This window comes from Dendrobates tinctorius, unplaced genomic scaffold (assembly GCF_039654945.1).
Source record: "Dendrobates tinctorius isolate UK_male_01 unplaced genomic scaffold, ASM3965494v1 ptg000116l, whole genome shotgun sequence".
Taxonomy (NCBI): Eukaryota; Metazoa; Chordata; class Amphibia; order Anura; family Dendrobatidae; genus Dendrobates; species Dendrobates tinctorius.
The window spans coordinates 26,745,391-26,762,673 of NW_027361784.1; the positions used below are offsets into that span (position 1 = coordinate 26,745,391).

The 17,283-nt window shown below is 44.0% G+C and overlaps 1 protein-coding gene across 2 annotated transcripts in view; it reads right to left on the reverse strand.

Moving 5' to 3' along the window:
- TBC1D31 (TBC1 domain family member 31) overlaps window positions 1-15,028 on the reverse strand; it is a 77,874-nt gene extending 62,846 nt beyond the window's left edge. Inside the window, exons 1-11 of one of the 2 annotated variants that reach the window (XM_073590297.1) lie at window positions 14,872-15,028; window positions 14,003-14,128; window positions 12,987-13,133; window positions 9,726-9,841; window positions 8,442-8,620; window positions 7,638-7,789; window positions 6,923-7,082; window positions 5,559-5,759; window positions 5,270-5,461; window positions 3,654-3,733; window positions 2,827-2,973 (exon numbers count right to left, since the gene is read on the reverse strand). In XM_073590297.1, coding sequence (XP_073446398.1) covers window positions 2,827-2,973; window positions 3,654-3,733; window positions 5,270-5,461; window positions 5,559-5,759; window positions 6,923-7,082; window positions 7,638-7,789; window positions 8,442-8,620; window positions 9,726-9,841; window positions 12,987-13,133; window positions 14,003-14,079 — 1,451 coding nt within the window. In that variant the 5' untranslated portion in view covers window positions 14,080-14,128; window positions 14,872-15,028. The other variant, XM_073590298.1, reaches the window with a different exon arrangement.
- Between the last annotated feature and the right edge of the window lie 2,255 nt (window positions 15,029-17,283).

Consider the following 17,283-nt stretch of genomic DNA (forward strand, 5'->3'; position numbering starts at 1 on the left):
CCACAACTTGTCTCCTCCATACATCTGTGACCTCGTCTCCCGGTACTTTCCTGCACGCAACCTCCGATCCTCACAAGATCTCCTTCTTTACTCCCCTCTTATCTCCTCTTCCCACAATCGCATACAAGATTTCTCTCGCGCATCACCCCTACTCTGGAACTCTCTACCACAACATATCAGACTCTCACCTACCATCGAAACCTTCAAAAAGAGCCTGAAGACCCACCTCTTCCGACAAGCCTATAACCTGCAGTAACCACCGATCGACCAAACCGCTGCACGACCAGCTCTACCCTCGCCTACTGTATTATCACCCATCCCTTGAAGATTGTGAGCCCTCGCGGGCAGGGTCCTCTCTCCTCCTGTACCAGTTATGACTTGTATTGTTTAAGATTATTGTACTTGTTTTTATGTATACCCCCCTCACATGTAAAGCGCCATGGAATAAATGGCGCTATAACAATAAATAATAATAATAATAATAAGGATAAATGGATAGAGCAGATTTCTAATCTGCTTTTGCTATTGAAAACATTATCTATGAGCTCAAAAACCTTTCAGGTGATGCAGTTTTTTAAAAAGATGATCAGCTTTTGCAGCTGAAAAACGTATCCTCAAAAAACACAGGAAAAACGCTGTGTGTGAATGTAGCCTTAGATCAGGAATATAACAGCCATTTATAGGACATTTCATAACTTTCCCAAACTCCTATGAAAAAATATTCAGCACATCCTGCATTGAATTACTGTACCCAATTTATTATATATTTTAGGAGTCGGTCCATTTTATACCGACTCCAACTCCGACTCAGACTCCACCAAAATGAGCACCGACTCCACGACTCCACAGCCTTGGTTGGAACTGCCTGGGCAGTTTGTCACCAGGCTTCAGCTTAGCTGCGACCTGGTCTTCATTGCACACTTTCATGGGATTTTATAAGTTTCATACCCATGTCTCGTCTGATCCAGACCTGGGAAGGAAAGTGTTTCAGGCGGCGGTTATGCACCGGCCGACCTAGGTTTTTTTTCTCTGCATTGTTTTCTGTTTCCCACCCTTGGGGACTGCTCTGGGACGTCCCATGGTAACCTGTGTCACCCAATGAAGTGATAAAGAAGGATTTTTGGTACTCACCGTAAAATCTCTTTCTTGGAGCCTTCATTGGGGGACACAGCACCCTCGCCCTAACTGTTTGTACCGTTTTTGGGCCTACGTGCATTTTGTTGCTGAGTTGGTACATATGTCGAGTTTGTGGCTGCTTCTCCTAGTGCTTTAACACTAACAGAGGGACTTGGTTCCTGTCAGTTTGTGTATACTACTGGGGAGGAGCCATTTCCTTTTTTTGCCTAGTGTCAGCCTCCTAGCGACAGCAGCATACACCCATGGTAACCTGTGTCCCCCAATGAAGGCTCCAAGAAAGATTTTACAGTGAGTACCAAAAATCCTTCTTTTATACTTCTGGCAAACAGTGCAGAAGTGAAGTTGTCGTGGCGCATTACAGGACTTTGTTCTTCCCTTGGTTACACAGAGTGCTTGCGCTTTACCTGCGCAGGCGCAAGATTTGTCACGATCTGTGGATGACGTTATCCACATCAATCAAGCCAGGAGGACAGTAGAGGCATTGATCCCGATTGGAGAGGTGTAGAGACATCAGACCAGACTGGTAAACACGTCTGAAGTGCAAGAACTATTTTTTTACATATATAGGTGGAGACTGGGGCTTAGATACAGGTCGATGGTGTCACGGGTGTATCAGACCGTCGCTCTGTGTCTGACTGCAGCAGTTCTCAACAGTTTGCTTTGCAGACTTCTTCCTGGGCCTTCTGACTTTAGGACCCAGTGGCAACTTCCCCTGGCTCTAGTTGACACACTTCGACAGAGGTATATATAACTCCCACTTTGCTGCTGGAAGTTGAGGCTGATATTTCTATTTCCAGTTCCCAGTTGCAGCCTGAAGCTATAGCAGTCGGCTATCTCCTCTCTGGTGTTTGAAGGACGACTGTGTTTCTCTCCAAGTCTACTCAAGCTAAGTGTTCCCCTTGTTTGTGTATCCCATCTGTCTTTAGTGACAGTGGGTATTGACTAGGGCTCATCCTGTCCTTCCTCATGCAGGGCTTTTCACCAGGGTCAGGCAGAGATTAAGCATCCCGCTCGGCAATAGGTGTGGAACCTATATAGGGATGATAGACAGATCTAATGTCACCCTGTCTCCACTCCCCCCTTCCCTAGTGTTTGATTCCCGTTGCCTTATTCCTTCTTGTTGAACTTAGCCTTTCCTACACGTTGCGGTGGTGGCCTTAGTTTATTTTGGGAAAACCTGGTGACACAGTGTCTCTAACAGCCAAAGTTGTCATTTTTCTGGTGACGTGCACCAATGACTGCATGGGTTCTGTAGCAATGCCCGTTTGATCCCCTTGGTATAATATTACATACAAGTCATGACGCTATTCACACATCTATTTTATTTTCATGGACCCATGTGTCTGATGCAAGAACTCAATGTATGAGCTATTTTGGATGGTTTTTCAGATCATCCAATCAAGTCTATGGGAATGAGAAAGAAACTAATGTACATGAAATACCTAAGTACTGAGTCCAATTACACACATATCCCAGCTTATTTTACCAGTGCAGCAGACACCTTGATGGCACCCGACAGACCACAATCTACCTTAATTAGGTCCGTACGGTGCCTGTTGGGAGTCCACCGTATCATAAATGGAGACGTCATGTGAACACAGCCTACTCAATCTTCTCATGGATCACCCACTAAAGGGGAAATTAGCATCCACAATGTATAAAGTTCTGATGATAGCATCTTGTACCTACCTCTGTAAGACTCTCAGGAGCTTTGTACTCTTAAGGGGATATTCCTGGTGAAGCAGGAGGTACTGGGTATGTGTGCCCTTGTTGGTGAGGCTGCTGAACGCGGCATGGTTCTCCGGCAGATGGAGCAGAGAACGCCAGATGAACATCCTGCGGGAACAGGAGAGGGCAGCAGTGAGAAACATTATATACTGAAAGAAATTTTCTCACCTACACCCTAAATCCTCCAAAGTTTAACAAATGAGCAATGGTTCAAAGAAAAGGTTCACACTCATAGGGTCTCTGTCCGCACAGAATGTCGGCAACTTGACGTGGTCAAACATTGCAGTGCACCTTCCCACCTGCTTGTTTTCCCTCTAGCTTCCCTCTTTGATTGACAGCTCTGGCTTTATTGAGCAAGAAAAGAACAAAGATAGATGGAAAACAAAACAGGTGGAAAGGGGTACTGCAACGTTTGACCACGAACAGTCACTCTAAACTCAGTCCTAAGATTCCAACAAATCACAGGAATAAAAGGGAACACGGTGATCCTCTACAGGCTCCCTTACACATTAGGCTTACATCGGCCAAACGCGCCCCAATATTGACGCGTTCGACCGGCAGTTTAAAAGATGTCAAGGAAGATAATGAACCAACACTTCAGATTTCAGACGGCTGATCCTTTTGCTCTTGGTGAGATAAGCTGCTCACAGAGGAATCTGGCAGCGACTCTCTTGTACAGGACACAGGAGCGATCAGCACAGAGAATGGAAATACATTGGGACAAAAGGACATCCACAAAAAGAAATATAAAAATGATAATATGGCCAAGATGATGTTTTTTTTTATACCTGTACTTTGCAGGATATTCTCCAAACCCCTTCAGGATAGCTCGAAGCCGCTGCTTGCTCAGCACACACGAGGTCTCATTCTGAAGGAAAAAGCAAGATATTTAGGGAATTAGTAACAGGCAGCATGTGGTTTTTATGTAAGCTCTAAAACCTTATAAATGGTAATATCCTCTTTTTCCTATTACTGTGATACAAGACAACAATTGGTGCGTTAAAAATTCTTTGTGGGGCGCTAGAGGCAACAGACATTCTACTGCAAGTTCTAGCTCTCCATAGAACTTTATGAGCACTAACTGTCATCTCCTATAGCAGTTCTCTAATAAGATCTATTGCAGAGCTTCTTCTTTTCACATTTACTATTGATTTTACTCTTTAAATGCATGTATTTAGGGCTAGAAATACATTTTTGCAATTGGGTTTCGTTACAACTTCTGCACAGTTTGTCTTTTGCAGACTTTGTTTCCCTGCACATCGCTGGCTTTATCTTAACACCTTTGTGCTGGATTAATGTTTTCAGAGACCCGTAGCGCCATATGGAGACGTGTGAGGCCTAACATTATTTATTGATATAATTTCAAAGACTACATTCAACGTGCTGTGAATGAAAGATGGCAGTTCTGGCTATGTCATGACTTTTTTTTACGCCTTTATAAGTGTTGACCAAACGATTTAATAATTTTTAGATTTCACAGATAGGACTTTTACATATGCTGCAACACCAAGTATGTTTATTTTTACTTTTCTTATTAATTTTTGAACTGAAGACAGACAAGGTGACAAATCTTTTTCAATTTTTTTTCTTATTTAAAAAAAAAAAAAACAAAAAAAAAAACACACCTTCTTTTGATTTTTTTGCAATTGTGTGATCCTTTTTCTACATACAACAGGACTGCAATATTATAGAACAAATCTAGCAGTGATGAGTCTTCCACTGCAAATCTATTGGCACCCTGCAATATTGTTGCAGGGGTGAGGAGAGAGAGGAAAGCCATCGGGCGCAGGAATGCTTGGGTGATACGATCATTCAACTTAGAAGCTTCTGTTAGAGAAAGTACTGAAAAAGTGGCTACCGGGAGAAAGTTAATTTATTTCCTACTGGGAGCCGCCGACTTTCAGTCAAGGAGCAGTGCACGGAGTGGCTACAGTCACTATACTGTGAGCGGAGGTTGTAAGCATGCCCCAACACTTTGACAGTTCGATCTGCGCTGATGTGCTGCAGAGTCAAGTGTCAAAGTGTTTACAGCCTCCGCTAGATGACGTTGCCGCTCCGTGCACACCCTTTATCACTGAAAGCCGGCGGCTTCTGGGAGGAAATAGGTTAATTTTCTCCCAGTAGCCGCATGTTCAAAACTGCGGCCAGGCAGCATTGTACAGTAGATTAACAATATATCTGTAGGCAAATAGAATTTTTTTTCTGAAGTGACAGGTTCCCTTTAAGAGTTGCTCATAATGAAATGCCTTAAAATATACAAATGGTTCTGCACTAAAATGACTTTTTAATACTCCATGTGTGGTAGTAATGCTGATCCTACACATCTCAGCAAATAAAAAAAAAAAAAAAAAAATGAAAAAAAATTCTGCTTTTTCTAATGAGCACAACATTTCCTCGGACGCACCTCTTTGTTATCAGACGTGTTATATTCTTCTGGCTGTAGATATTTAGTCTTCACCACTTCTTGTTTGGACTTCCAAGGCCGGCAAGGTCGACCGGCCGGGACATTCACTTTCTCACCCGCTATTGCTGATTTATTACCTGTCGAGTCCTTGTCTTTTGTTAAATCCACGACTTTCACCAGCGGTGGTGGCGGCTGCAATAAAGAACATGGCGCCCAGATTAGTAACTGGATCTCCAAAAGCAAATCACAGGTCAAAGACGTTCATCAGAACGACTGATCTAGGCCCTACCTTATTGATTTCTTTGGTCAGAGCTTGGATGCTGTAAAGGTTTATGCTGCCGTTTTCCATGATGCCGGCGATGTATCTGCCATTTGGACTGACAGATGATGTCACTATGCCGTCATCGTGGCTTCCAATGTCAAACACAAGTTTACATGTCTGAATATTGATGAATCTCATAAGGCCATCTTGGCTGAGAACCCCTAAAACCTAAAAAATAAAATAAAAAAAAATGCACATATGCGATATATTCTTGTTCTAATGTTCTCTCAGACCTCACTCTACTCTCAAGAGGCCAATTAATAATCCTGGGAAAAGCTGCAAGAGGAAGACACAGGATGAAAGAGCACGGTGCACTAATAAATGCCACAGGTCCTTTATTTTAGCAATTGGTGATAACAGCAATGCCGACATCTAATATGTTTCTTCCATTCTCAGTAAAAGCTTAAAGAGCACCCATCAGTAGAGATGGGCAACCCGAACAGTAAAGTTTGGTGTCCATGCCAAACACCTACTGTTCAGGTTCGCCCCCCCCCGAACACCTGGTGTTTCTCGCGCTGTGATATCCATGGCAGCACAACATACACCGGTGGCTCTGATCAGTGGCAAGATTATCACCAATCAGAGAGCCGCGGCTCCCTTGCTGTCAAATGACAGCGTGAGCCCACAGCTGTGACCGGAGGTAAAAAGTTTACCTACAGTCACAGGCATCGGCTCATGGCACTACTACTCCCATCAGACTACACCTGCTGCCGCTAATAGCAGTGAGAGAAGGCGGTGACTGATGGGAGTATTCAGTAGCCGGTGACTGCGATATAAATAAATCGAAAAACGGTAATGGTAACAATTTAATGTATGCAGCTGTAAAAAAAAAAAAAAAAAAAAAATTAATTAATATGACACTTGATAAAAGAATAGATATACTATTTAAAATACCTTGAAAAAAAAAAATTCCCTTCCATGATTCTGCCGCTCTTTCCTATTTTGTGCTGCATCACTGAGATTTTTACATTTGTTGCTTTTGGAGCGTAGTATGTGAAATCTCTGCTTATAATGCAACTGACTCAGACACGGCGGGACTGTGATTGGCAGCATCTGGGAGGGAGGGGTGAAAGCGCACGTCACTAGAGAAGACTCTGACGAAGCGCCCAGTTTTACTGCAAAGCAAAGATTTCACATTGTTGCTTTTGGAGCACACTAATATTAATATCTCTGTAATGGAGCGACGGATCTCAATTTAGACAAAGTCACTTTAAGTGAGGCTTCGTACCTCTCGTGTCAATTTTTTAAAGAAATTGTGAAAACTTCTCAGCTCACATAAAAATGATACAAAAAGTACTATATGCAACCTAGGACTGTAGCGGGTCACTGACCTGGCTGGAGCCACCATCAAAGTTGTCAGGCAGGAACTCCACCTGGCGCACGCTGCGCACCGTACTGGGCATCTGGAGAATTTTCAACAGCTGCTTGGAGCTCAAGCACCACAGATGCAGGTTGTTGGATTTTCCTCCGGCTGCCAACATCCTTCCGTCCCTGCAAGAAAAACACAAAGCCAGTGATTGTAATTTAAATCATTAATATCATAGTTGTGAACAACTCCTTTAATTATTAAAAAAAAATATGGCACTATTAGACACATTAAGGACTTTATGATGGAATTAATATCCATAGAATTCTACAAAAAAATACCTTAAAGCATAAGTCTCAGTAAAAATGTATTTCCATAATTCTATATATTAAAATACTTCCCGAAGGCCATCTTCTCCGGTTTCCAGCACAGCTCAGCTCCTATTCTGGCCCACGTGACTTGAAATCAGAGTAGCCGGCTCACACGGGGGTTTATGTGTGAAGTGGAAGTCGCTTCGTCAATGTAAGACTATAGGGCCTCATGCGGAGTCCATAGACTTACACTGATGGAAGTTGCTCCATCTCAGCAACGCTGAAGGGTGGTCAGAAGAGGACCGGAGCAACACTGGAGACCAGAGAAGATGGCAATAGGTAAGCATTTTAATACAGTTGCAATGCAGAGTCCTCTTCTTTAAGAATCACACTGATTTTTTTCACACAATGTCAAGTGGCTATAAATACCTGGAAATTGCAAAAGCTTTATACTGGAAAACAGATCCCCCCTCTGGAGCTGGCAGCTGGTATTTGCAGGTCAGGGTATCACTTTCCCAGGCAAAGATGGAATTATCCTTAAAGCAACTCAGGATTGTGTTACTTAACGGAAGGAAAAATACCTGTTAAAAAAAATAATTATAAAAAGAAATTACAAATGGCAAAAAAAAAAAAAGCACCAAGTTTCCTGGCTGTGAGTACATAAATCCAGCAGAGGGCGCTCATACTCAATCAAATGATGGAGGGGCAATAGAATAAACTGGATAAATAGTCATTTTTAGGAGTCTGGCATGCCATGGTTGTCCCATTAAGCTCCACTATAAACATTGGACCAACGTTGGTAGAACACACTGATTGTCGGTTGAACCTGTTCCTGTCTGAGGTGTAGGGAGGCCCCGGACAGAAAGTTGTTGGGGAAGTTAATCTAAGGACGCATTCAGATGTTCCTGCAACTCGGTCCGAGATCTGCATGGACTTGTCACCGGTCTCCGGACCACAGAGTAACAGCTTCATGTATTTCTATGAAGCCATCAAGCTCGGGTTGGGAGAGTTACGGCCAGTCTGTGCATTACGGTCCGATCTTAAGACCGATTAGCATGGCCTTCTGAATGTGTCCCAAGGTGTATCGTGGTGGTGGGTTAAGACTTCACCTTGCAGCTAATTCAATGGACAATCTACGTTTGCTGTGAAACATTATGTCCCTTGATTGACAAGAGTGCTTGTGTGATGGTGCATATCCCTTCAGAACTGCACATAGAGGGGTCACGTGCCCACCTTTTGTATCCCTATAGACTGGCGAACATTCAGCTTCCTTTTCCTCTGGAAAGTGTCCAAGTCCCAGAGCTGAGCCGTCTCGCTGGATGTGGTGACGGCGTATCTGCCTGACCCGTGTATAGAGATGGATGTGACGGTGGAATCATGGCCTCGCATCCAGCTCACCAGGTCCTTGTTATCTGCAAATCAAAAATAAAAGTCATCAGATCAAGAGCAAACAATCTGCATCCTAAGCATCAACATTGATCATTTCCCAGACACAAGCAATGGATAAGGAGCTCATTGTATTAGGGCTCAGTGGTTACTACACAGCTACAAACTCCTGCTCGAGGAGCTGGCTGCTCATTTTGGTACTTCCTGACCTAAATGGCTAAGAGGCAACAAGTGGACGGGCCGAGGTTCTTCATAACACATGTATTGTGGCCATGACAGGGCAGTGCCTTTTGGGCAATCGAGCCAAGATGTGAAATATTCATGGCACACATAGTTTATACCCATACTTTCTTAGCTTAGCAATTTCTGGAAAAGGTGGGGAATAATCACAAGGGCAGCCATTGATGCCAAAGAACCGGTCAGCCAAAACTTACACACTTCTGAATGCAAAACTTTGCTGCTTATGCATTTATAAAGGAGGAAGTAAACTGTAAATTATATAGCAGTTGTCTGATCACGACAAAAACCTGTGTATAATGAAGGCGGCCAAAGAGACAGAATCAGGACAGGTCACCACTGTCAGATTGGTGGAGGCAAGACAACCCAACTGTGGTGGAGGTAAGACAACCCAACTGATCAACTCTTTCAGTGGCGCTAGAAGTAATCAATATACAGAGCCGGAACAGCGCAGCTCCGTACACCCTGAAGTGGCTATTTTTTGGGTACTGAAGCTCAGCTCCTTTTGAAGTGAGTGTGATCTGAGCTGCAGCCCCCGGGCACGGCCACTACTGCGGCGCAGCCCCCGGGCACGGCCACTACTGCGGCGCAGCCCCCGGGCACGGCCACTACTGCGGCGCAGCCCCCGGGCACGGCCACTACTGCGGCGCAGCCCCCGGGCACGGCCACTACTGCGGCGCAGCCCCCGGGCACGGCCACTACTGCGGCGCAGCCCCCGGGCACGGCCACTACTGCGGCGCAGCCCCGTTGCACCTCAGCAGATCTGTCCACCACCGACAGAAGTCATACCCCATCCTCCACAGATCAATGGATATGTCATCAATATCATGCTTCCCGATACAAAACTGTTTGCCCACATCGGCTCCAAAAAGTGTAGCTAGATATTGCAATTACCTGCATCAAAACACTTGACAGAGTAGTCAGCCAGAGCCACCAGGAACTCAGATTTCCTAAGCAGGTTAAATGCCAGCGCCGTGCATGCCTGTAGCGTTCTCTGCACCAGATCGAATCTAAGGGAACAAGACACAGAATATTTATCTCCAGAAATGTTAGCATTTGGGTTATTACACACTATCTCTGCCACTATATCAAAGCTGTGAAGACCACCACACTACTGGAGCACATTAACCCATTGTCAGCCGCTAGCTTGTGAGGGGCAGGAGCCCTGTCATCACAGCGTGGAGAGGATGAAACTCCTCCCTCTGTACCCTCCACACATGCTCCCCCTTGTGGAGAAGACAGGGAGAGCCAACAACTGTATAGGAACAGAGGCAGGAAGAACGGAGTGTGCTCAACCCGCGAGTGAGTGTCCAGTAACAATAAGGGGGAAACACAGAGCAGAAATTGGATGTGTGAGAAGTCAGGGATGATACATAAAAAAATAAATATATATATATTTATTTATTTTTTTTTAAACTGCACCATCCCTGACTTATATACAGTACAGAACAAAAGTTTAGACACACCTTCTCATTCAAAGAGTTTTCTTTATTTTCATGACTATGAAAATTGTAGATTCACTCTGAAGGCATCAAAACTATGAATTAACACATGTGGAATGATATAATTAACAAAAAAGTGTGAAACAACTGAAAATATGTCTTATAGTCTAGGTTCTTCAAAGTAGCCACCTTTTGCTTTGATTACTGCTTTGCATACTCTTGGCATTCTCTTGATGAGCTTCAAGAGGTAGTCACCGGAAATGGTTTTCACTTCACAGGTGTGCCCTGTCAGGTTTAATAAGTGGGATTTCTTGCCTTATAAATGGGGTTGGGACCATCAGTTGTGTTGTGCAGAAGTCTGTTGGATACACAGCTGATAGTCCTACTGAGTAGACTGTTAGAATTTGTATTATGGCAAGAAAAAAGCAGCTGAGTAAAGAAGAACGAGTGGCCATCATTACTTTAAGAAATGAAGGTCAGTCAGTCCTAAAAATTGGGAAAACTTTGAAAGTGTCCCCAAGTGCAGTGGCAAAAACCATCAAGCGCTACAAAGAAACTGGCTCACATGAGGACCGCCCCAGGAAAGGAAGACCAAGAGTCACCTCTGCTGCGGAGGATAAGTTCATCCGAGTCACCAGCCTCAGAAATCGCAGGTTAACAGCAGCTCAGATTAGAGACCAGGTCAATGCCACACAGAGTTCTAGCAGCAGACACATCTCTACAACAACAAGAAGAGACTTTGTGCAGCAGGCCTCCATGGTAAAATAGCTACTAGGAAACCACTGCTAAGGATAGGCAACAAGCAGAAGAGACTAGTTTGGGCTAAAGAACACAAGGAATGGACATTAGACCAGTGGAAATCTGTGCGTTGGTCTGATGAGTCCAAATTTGAGATCTTTGGTTCCAACCACCATGTCTTTGTGCGACACAGAAAAGGTGAACGGATGGACTCTACATGCCTGGTTCCCACCGTGAAGCATGGAGGAGGAGGTGTGATGGTGTGGGGGTGCTTTTTTGGTGACACTGTTGGGTATTTATTCAAAATTTAAGGCATACTGAACCAGCATGGCTACCACAGCATCTTGCAGCGGCATGCTATTCCATCCGGTTTGCGTTTAGTTGGACCATCATTTATTTTTCAACAGGACAATGACCTCAAACACACCTCCAGGCTGTGTAAGGGCTATTTGACCAAGAGGGAGAGTGATGGGGTGCTACGCCTGATGACCTGGCCTCCACAGTCACCAGACCTGAACCCAATCGAGATGGTTTGGGGTGAGCTTGACCGCAGAGTGAAGGCAAAAGGACCAACAAGTGCTAAGCATCTCTGGGAACTCCTTCAAGACTGTTGGAAGACCATTTCCAGTGACTACCTCTTGAAGCTCATCAAGGGAATGCCAAGAGTGTGCAAAGCAGTAATCAAAGCAAAAGGTGGCTACTTTGAAGAACCTAGAATATAAGACATATTTTCAGTTGTTTCACACTTTTTTGTTAATTATATACTTCCACATGTGGTAATTCATAGCTTTGATGCCTTCAGAATGAATCTACAATTTTCATAGTCATGAAAATAAAGAAAACTCTTTGAATGAGAAGGTGTGTCCACACTTTTGGTCTGTACTGTGTATATTGCATTTGCAAAGACTAATCGATTTAAGGTGTAGAAGACATTGAGCCTCCAATGTGAGCATGGGAATAATCCCCTTAAATTTCTCGCACGATGGGTGGATACTTGATTATTGGGGATGGCGTACTGATTACTAGTATGAGGGGTCTTGAGCTTCCATTCATTCTCCCCTGGCCTGACCCCAGTGAGGAGGATATAATATGAAGTAGTGGTGAAGCGTGTGATCCGTCGCCATATGTGAACAGCTGAGAGAGGTATTACAGAGCAATAAATCATATGCTGGAATGCGACTTTATTTGCTTTAAGGTTTTTAGCCCCAAATTTTTCAAAACAGCACTTGCCAGTTCATGAATTTTGCTCAAAATTAAAGTCACCTTTGGTCCGTTTTTAGAGCAAAGTGAAAAAATCCATTAAAATGTTGCAAGCAATATTTGCCCAAGAAGGGAACACTGGAGAGAGTCTGCGCCAAAAGTGTGCAGCTTCTTACAAAGTCACAAATAAGGAATAAGTCAGGGGAACAGCTGGATAACAAAAAAATAAACCATAGGTCTACAGAGGGAAAACCGGGATAAAATACACAAAGGATCTGGGAATGTTTATCTTGCAAAAAAGAAGGCTATGAGGAGACTTGATAGCGGTCTACAAATATCTGAAGGGCTGTCACAGTGTAGGGGGATCATCCTTATTCTCATTTGCACATGGAAACACGAGAAGCAATGGGATGAAACTGAATGAGAGAAGATACAGATTAGATATTAGAAGAAACTTTTTGACAGTTAGAGTGATCAATGAGTGGAACAGGCTGCTACGAGAGGTGGTGAGTTCTCCTTCAATGGAAGTCTTCAAACAGAGGCTGAACAGACATCTGTCTGAGATGGTTTAGTGAATCCTGCATTGAGCAGGGGGTTGGACACGACGACCCTTCAGGTCCCTTCCAGCTATAACATTCTATGATTCTAATTAGAAAAGAGACTTCAAAACAGGAGAAAATTAAATGAAGAATGAATTTGGTGGAAAAAATAAAATAAAACAGGCTCTACGTGTTTTGCTTCGTTAGTCATTTTCCGAGGACAAGAACATTTTTACCTGTTTCTGTTAAGGTTGAAAACATAGATACTTCCTAAGTGATCTCCAGCCAGGAAGCGATCGCCGGAGCTGTCAAATGCAACTTGCAAAAAATGCATCGTTTTTGACTGGGGACCTGCAGCTCCATGGACTAAATTCACTATAATCCTGCAAAGAAAATTTAAAAAAAAAAAAAAAAAGGTATAAATCCCAGTCACAGGGATAAATGATGACTACTAGATCAGTGAGAGTGATCGCCGAGACTCCTGAGAGAGGGCCAGAACAAGGGGTAGAGGTCACATGTGACAACTGCCGCTCTATTACGTATCTATAATACTACCGGAGACAGCCTAACGAGAAATTGGGGTCTCCGCAGGCGCTCCCTTACTGATCTATCCTGTGAATAGGTAACAACTTATAGTAACTCCTAACAAAAGTCTGTGTGTGAAAAGCGCTGGTCTGTGTCCTAATTTTAGCAACCGCTCATGTGGCAAGCGTGCGATTTATATACTTCCGGCCACAATACAACTAGACGTATCCGGCATCACTCAGTGCACTCGTGTTCAATGAAGCCGCGCACGTCTAGTCGGCAAGTGACCATATGTATGCAAATCAAATACTAGCAGTCACATGCCTGCTGCTCCTGGAGAATCCTGACAGCGTCCAAGTCTGCAGTCACAAAGAAGCCTGGACAACCCCTTTAATGAAAGACACATTACCTATTACTTACTGGATTAATACACTGCCGCTCTGCCCCCCCCCCCCATTGGTCTTGTCCAGCTGCAATGACATTCCCAACTATCCTTGTGAACCAGCCGCATACATGAATGAGAATGCTAACTGGCTGGAAATGTCAAGAAGGTAGTTGAGGACATTGTTACTGCGAGTAGGACCGATGGGGAGAGCGGTAAAGTTACTACGGGTTTTTCATTACTTTCATGCAATTGCCTCAATTTTTTAAGATGTTGGAAAACCTCTTTAATAAATGTATGAGAACAGCATTCACCGTGCCGTCCTCAGCCAACTCTTACACGCACCCGTCCTTAGTAGCCGGGGTAGGTTTCCTGTGCCAGATCTTCCCCGTCTCTCTGCTTCCCAGGTCTGTAATCTGCATGACGCCAGATTAAAAAAGGACAATGTTTTTCTTAAGAGAAGACGACGAGCTGTAAAAAAAAAAAAAAGCATTAGAGGGGAGCCCTGTATTGGGATCTGTGAACATAAAGGGTGGGGGGCACAGCCAGGGACCCCCCCCCCTGCTACTGGGCAAAGTGAGACACTCTGCAGAAAGCCCATTCATTGCATAGGCGCAGAATCTGTGACATCAGATGGGCGCGGTGCTCCTGCCAGCCAGCGTGTGACCGCTGCAGCTAATCGGTACGCCTGGCATCACCGCTCAGCGACGGGAGCCATGATGACAGTAATGCACCATGTGACAGCAGAGGCCACCGCTTATAGGAGCCGTACGGGAGATGAGCAACAAATAATATTATTACACATAAAAAAATTAAAATTATTTAATAAAAAACTTGGTGTTGTGGAGTACCGAAGTGTCCAAACCTACAAAAATATATTAGAAAAAAAAAAAATAAAGAGACCAGAAAGTCAAACAGATGACCCTGCAGCTTGTGCCGCCAAACCCTGAGCCCAAGACCGCGCGGTCCGCCGAAATATTAATAAAAACAAAAAAGTTACATCATGGAAGGAAAAGTGGGGGTAAGCCGGCGGCCCTGGTGGACACACACCTTTCAGGACTCTGGGAAAGCTGAGTGACAGTCATAAGTGACAACTGTCATGGCGGCCATGTTGGTTGTCACCCAGCATTCTTAAATAGGGCTGAAAGGTTACACTGTGTATATCGTGATATATGCGCCGCAGTCGCGGCCCCGTGCGCTGCTGAGTACTGTACCTGGTCTGGCCGCGCACTGACGACGGCGGGGAGCTGAGGTAACTGTACGGGAGCCCCGCCCCCTTCCCGGCAGCTTCACCTGAGTAGTCGCCGGGCAACGCAGCGGGAAGCTAAGCCACGCCCCCTTCTGCTAAAGTGCCCATACGCTCGACAGTGGAACCGCTTGGAATCCTGGGTAATTCTACAAGCTGAACGTGTGACGTCATGTTGGCCGTTAAAAACATAGAAAGTGCAAGACGTACGGGACGAGGTAAGACGTATACGCGTCTCTCCGAGACCGCCATCTTAACTGTGGGAAAATTGCCAGTACTAGCACTGGATTAATAATATTAATGTGAATACATAGTTAGACTACAGTCTACTGACAGCGTGGTCATACATATAGACTTGAGGGGGATATATACATTTATAAAAATTGGCGTTTGAGAAAATAAGAGCAGCTATTCATAGCAACCAATCAGCTGTCAGCTTTCATTTTACACTATGCATAGCAACCAATCATTAGCTGTCAGCTTTCATTATGCATAGCAACCAATCACCTGCCAGCTTTCATTTTACATTATGCATAGCAACCAATCAGCTGTCAGCTTTCATTATGCATAGCAACCAATCAGCTGTCAGCTGTCATTTTATATTATACATAGTAACCGATAAGCTGCCAGTTTTAATTTTATATTATGCGTAGCAAGGAACCAATCAGCTGTCAGCTTACATTATGCATCTCTCAGAAAACTCTGTTCTCGACCCTCTCCAATCCGGTTTCCGCTCTTTACACTCCACTGAAACTGCCCTCACTAAAGTCTCCAATGATCTACTAACAGCTAAATCTAATGGTCATTACTCCATGCTAATTCTCTTGGATCTCTCTGCAGCATTCGACACTGTGGATCATCAGCTCCTCCTCACTATTGTCGGGATCCCTCAGATTACTCTTTCATCTGAAGGACCGATGTTCTTGGGTGTGAAGCATCATATGTCTCTAATTAAATCAGCTCCGTGGAGAAGAACTACACAGACACCAGCTGTATGGTACAACTCAGGATGCCTCCAAGACGCCTCTGGCTTATCAGTTAGGCTTCCGTCTTTTATAGTAAAGAATTTAAACATTTTACAGACATGCGCAGTACAAATGATTTTACAACTTGTTTTCGACAAAGAAAGTCATTTAGGCGAAAAAGCAGAGGTATTTGACCTTGGTTCACAAGGGAGATGTCTGAGACATCTCCTCGAAGAACAGATAAGGTTTTAAACAAGAGAATGCAACATAGACAGAACTCAATTTAACTCCTTCAGTTCCTATCATTCCCCCCTTTGACATCTTCATTTTCCACAATCTGGAACACTGGATCCTGCAACAACAGCGGATAGTGGCTCGTTCACCAGGTACTATCCCAGGCCGACGGGTTGCCCAAGGGAGACAGGTCTTCTACCTTCTCCATCCCCCAGATACTGAAGCCACGTCCATCATTGCAAGAGTACGCTCCTTCATGCCAGAAATGAGATGTCAATCTAGGACTCAAAGGAATAATAGTTAAATTCTTGTTGTTTACAGTCAAACTTCCTTATCTATTTCTACATCTTTTCTTGCATACAGAGATACACCAAAAAACAAGTTTCAATAGCACATATATTACGAAGATACAAACAACAATGATTTTGGACAGCAACGGTGGTGTTCAATATATCCAATATATCCCATATTTGGTCATCTAAGTAATCTGTAGCCCTGACTAATTTATCCCACATTTGAGTAATCATAGGATAAATAAAAATAGAGCTGACAATTTTATTAGCCACACTCATCTGCACTATATGTGGTCTCCCAGAGAGGCGAGGTGTATTGTCAGCAGCTCTTTTGTACAACGTGTGTTTAGGTATGCTCTGAGTATTCAACTGGTCATTCGGAATAACAAAGGTAGCTGGAGTCAAACGACCCAGAGTACAAGCACCTTTTACCCCTACTGGCAACCATTTATATGCATTGTAAAGGGCTACAATACCCTACATTGGGATTTCCACAGGTGGGAGTTCCTTTCTCATATCCAGATGACTCGTTGCAAGGTATATTACCTGAAATATTAAAACAAGTTTCATTATTGCCCTGGGGAAATAAATTGGAATACTCCCAGGACGTGTTATGCAACCTTCTTTCTAGCAGTATTGGTTTGAAGGCATCAGTAGAGTGGGAAGTTACATTAAAACTAACTTGTAGGCCATACATTGGAATTTGCCCCAGGTAGGTTAATCGAGTTCTATTCCTGGGTACCCAAGCCCCCCCTTTATATGCCAGATATTGAAGGTATGTATTACTTCCTGAAAGATTACCCTGCCACCAAGGGTATCCTACCCATCCCACAATAGGTATACCAACAGTTGTGTTCCATAACTTCACATTATTTGTGGCATTATTAG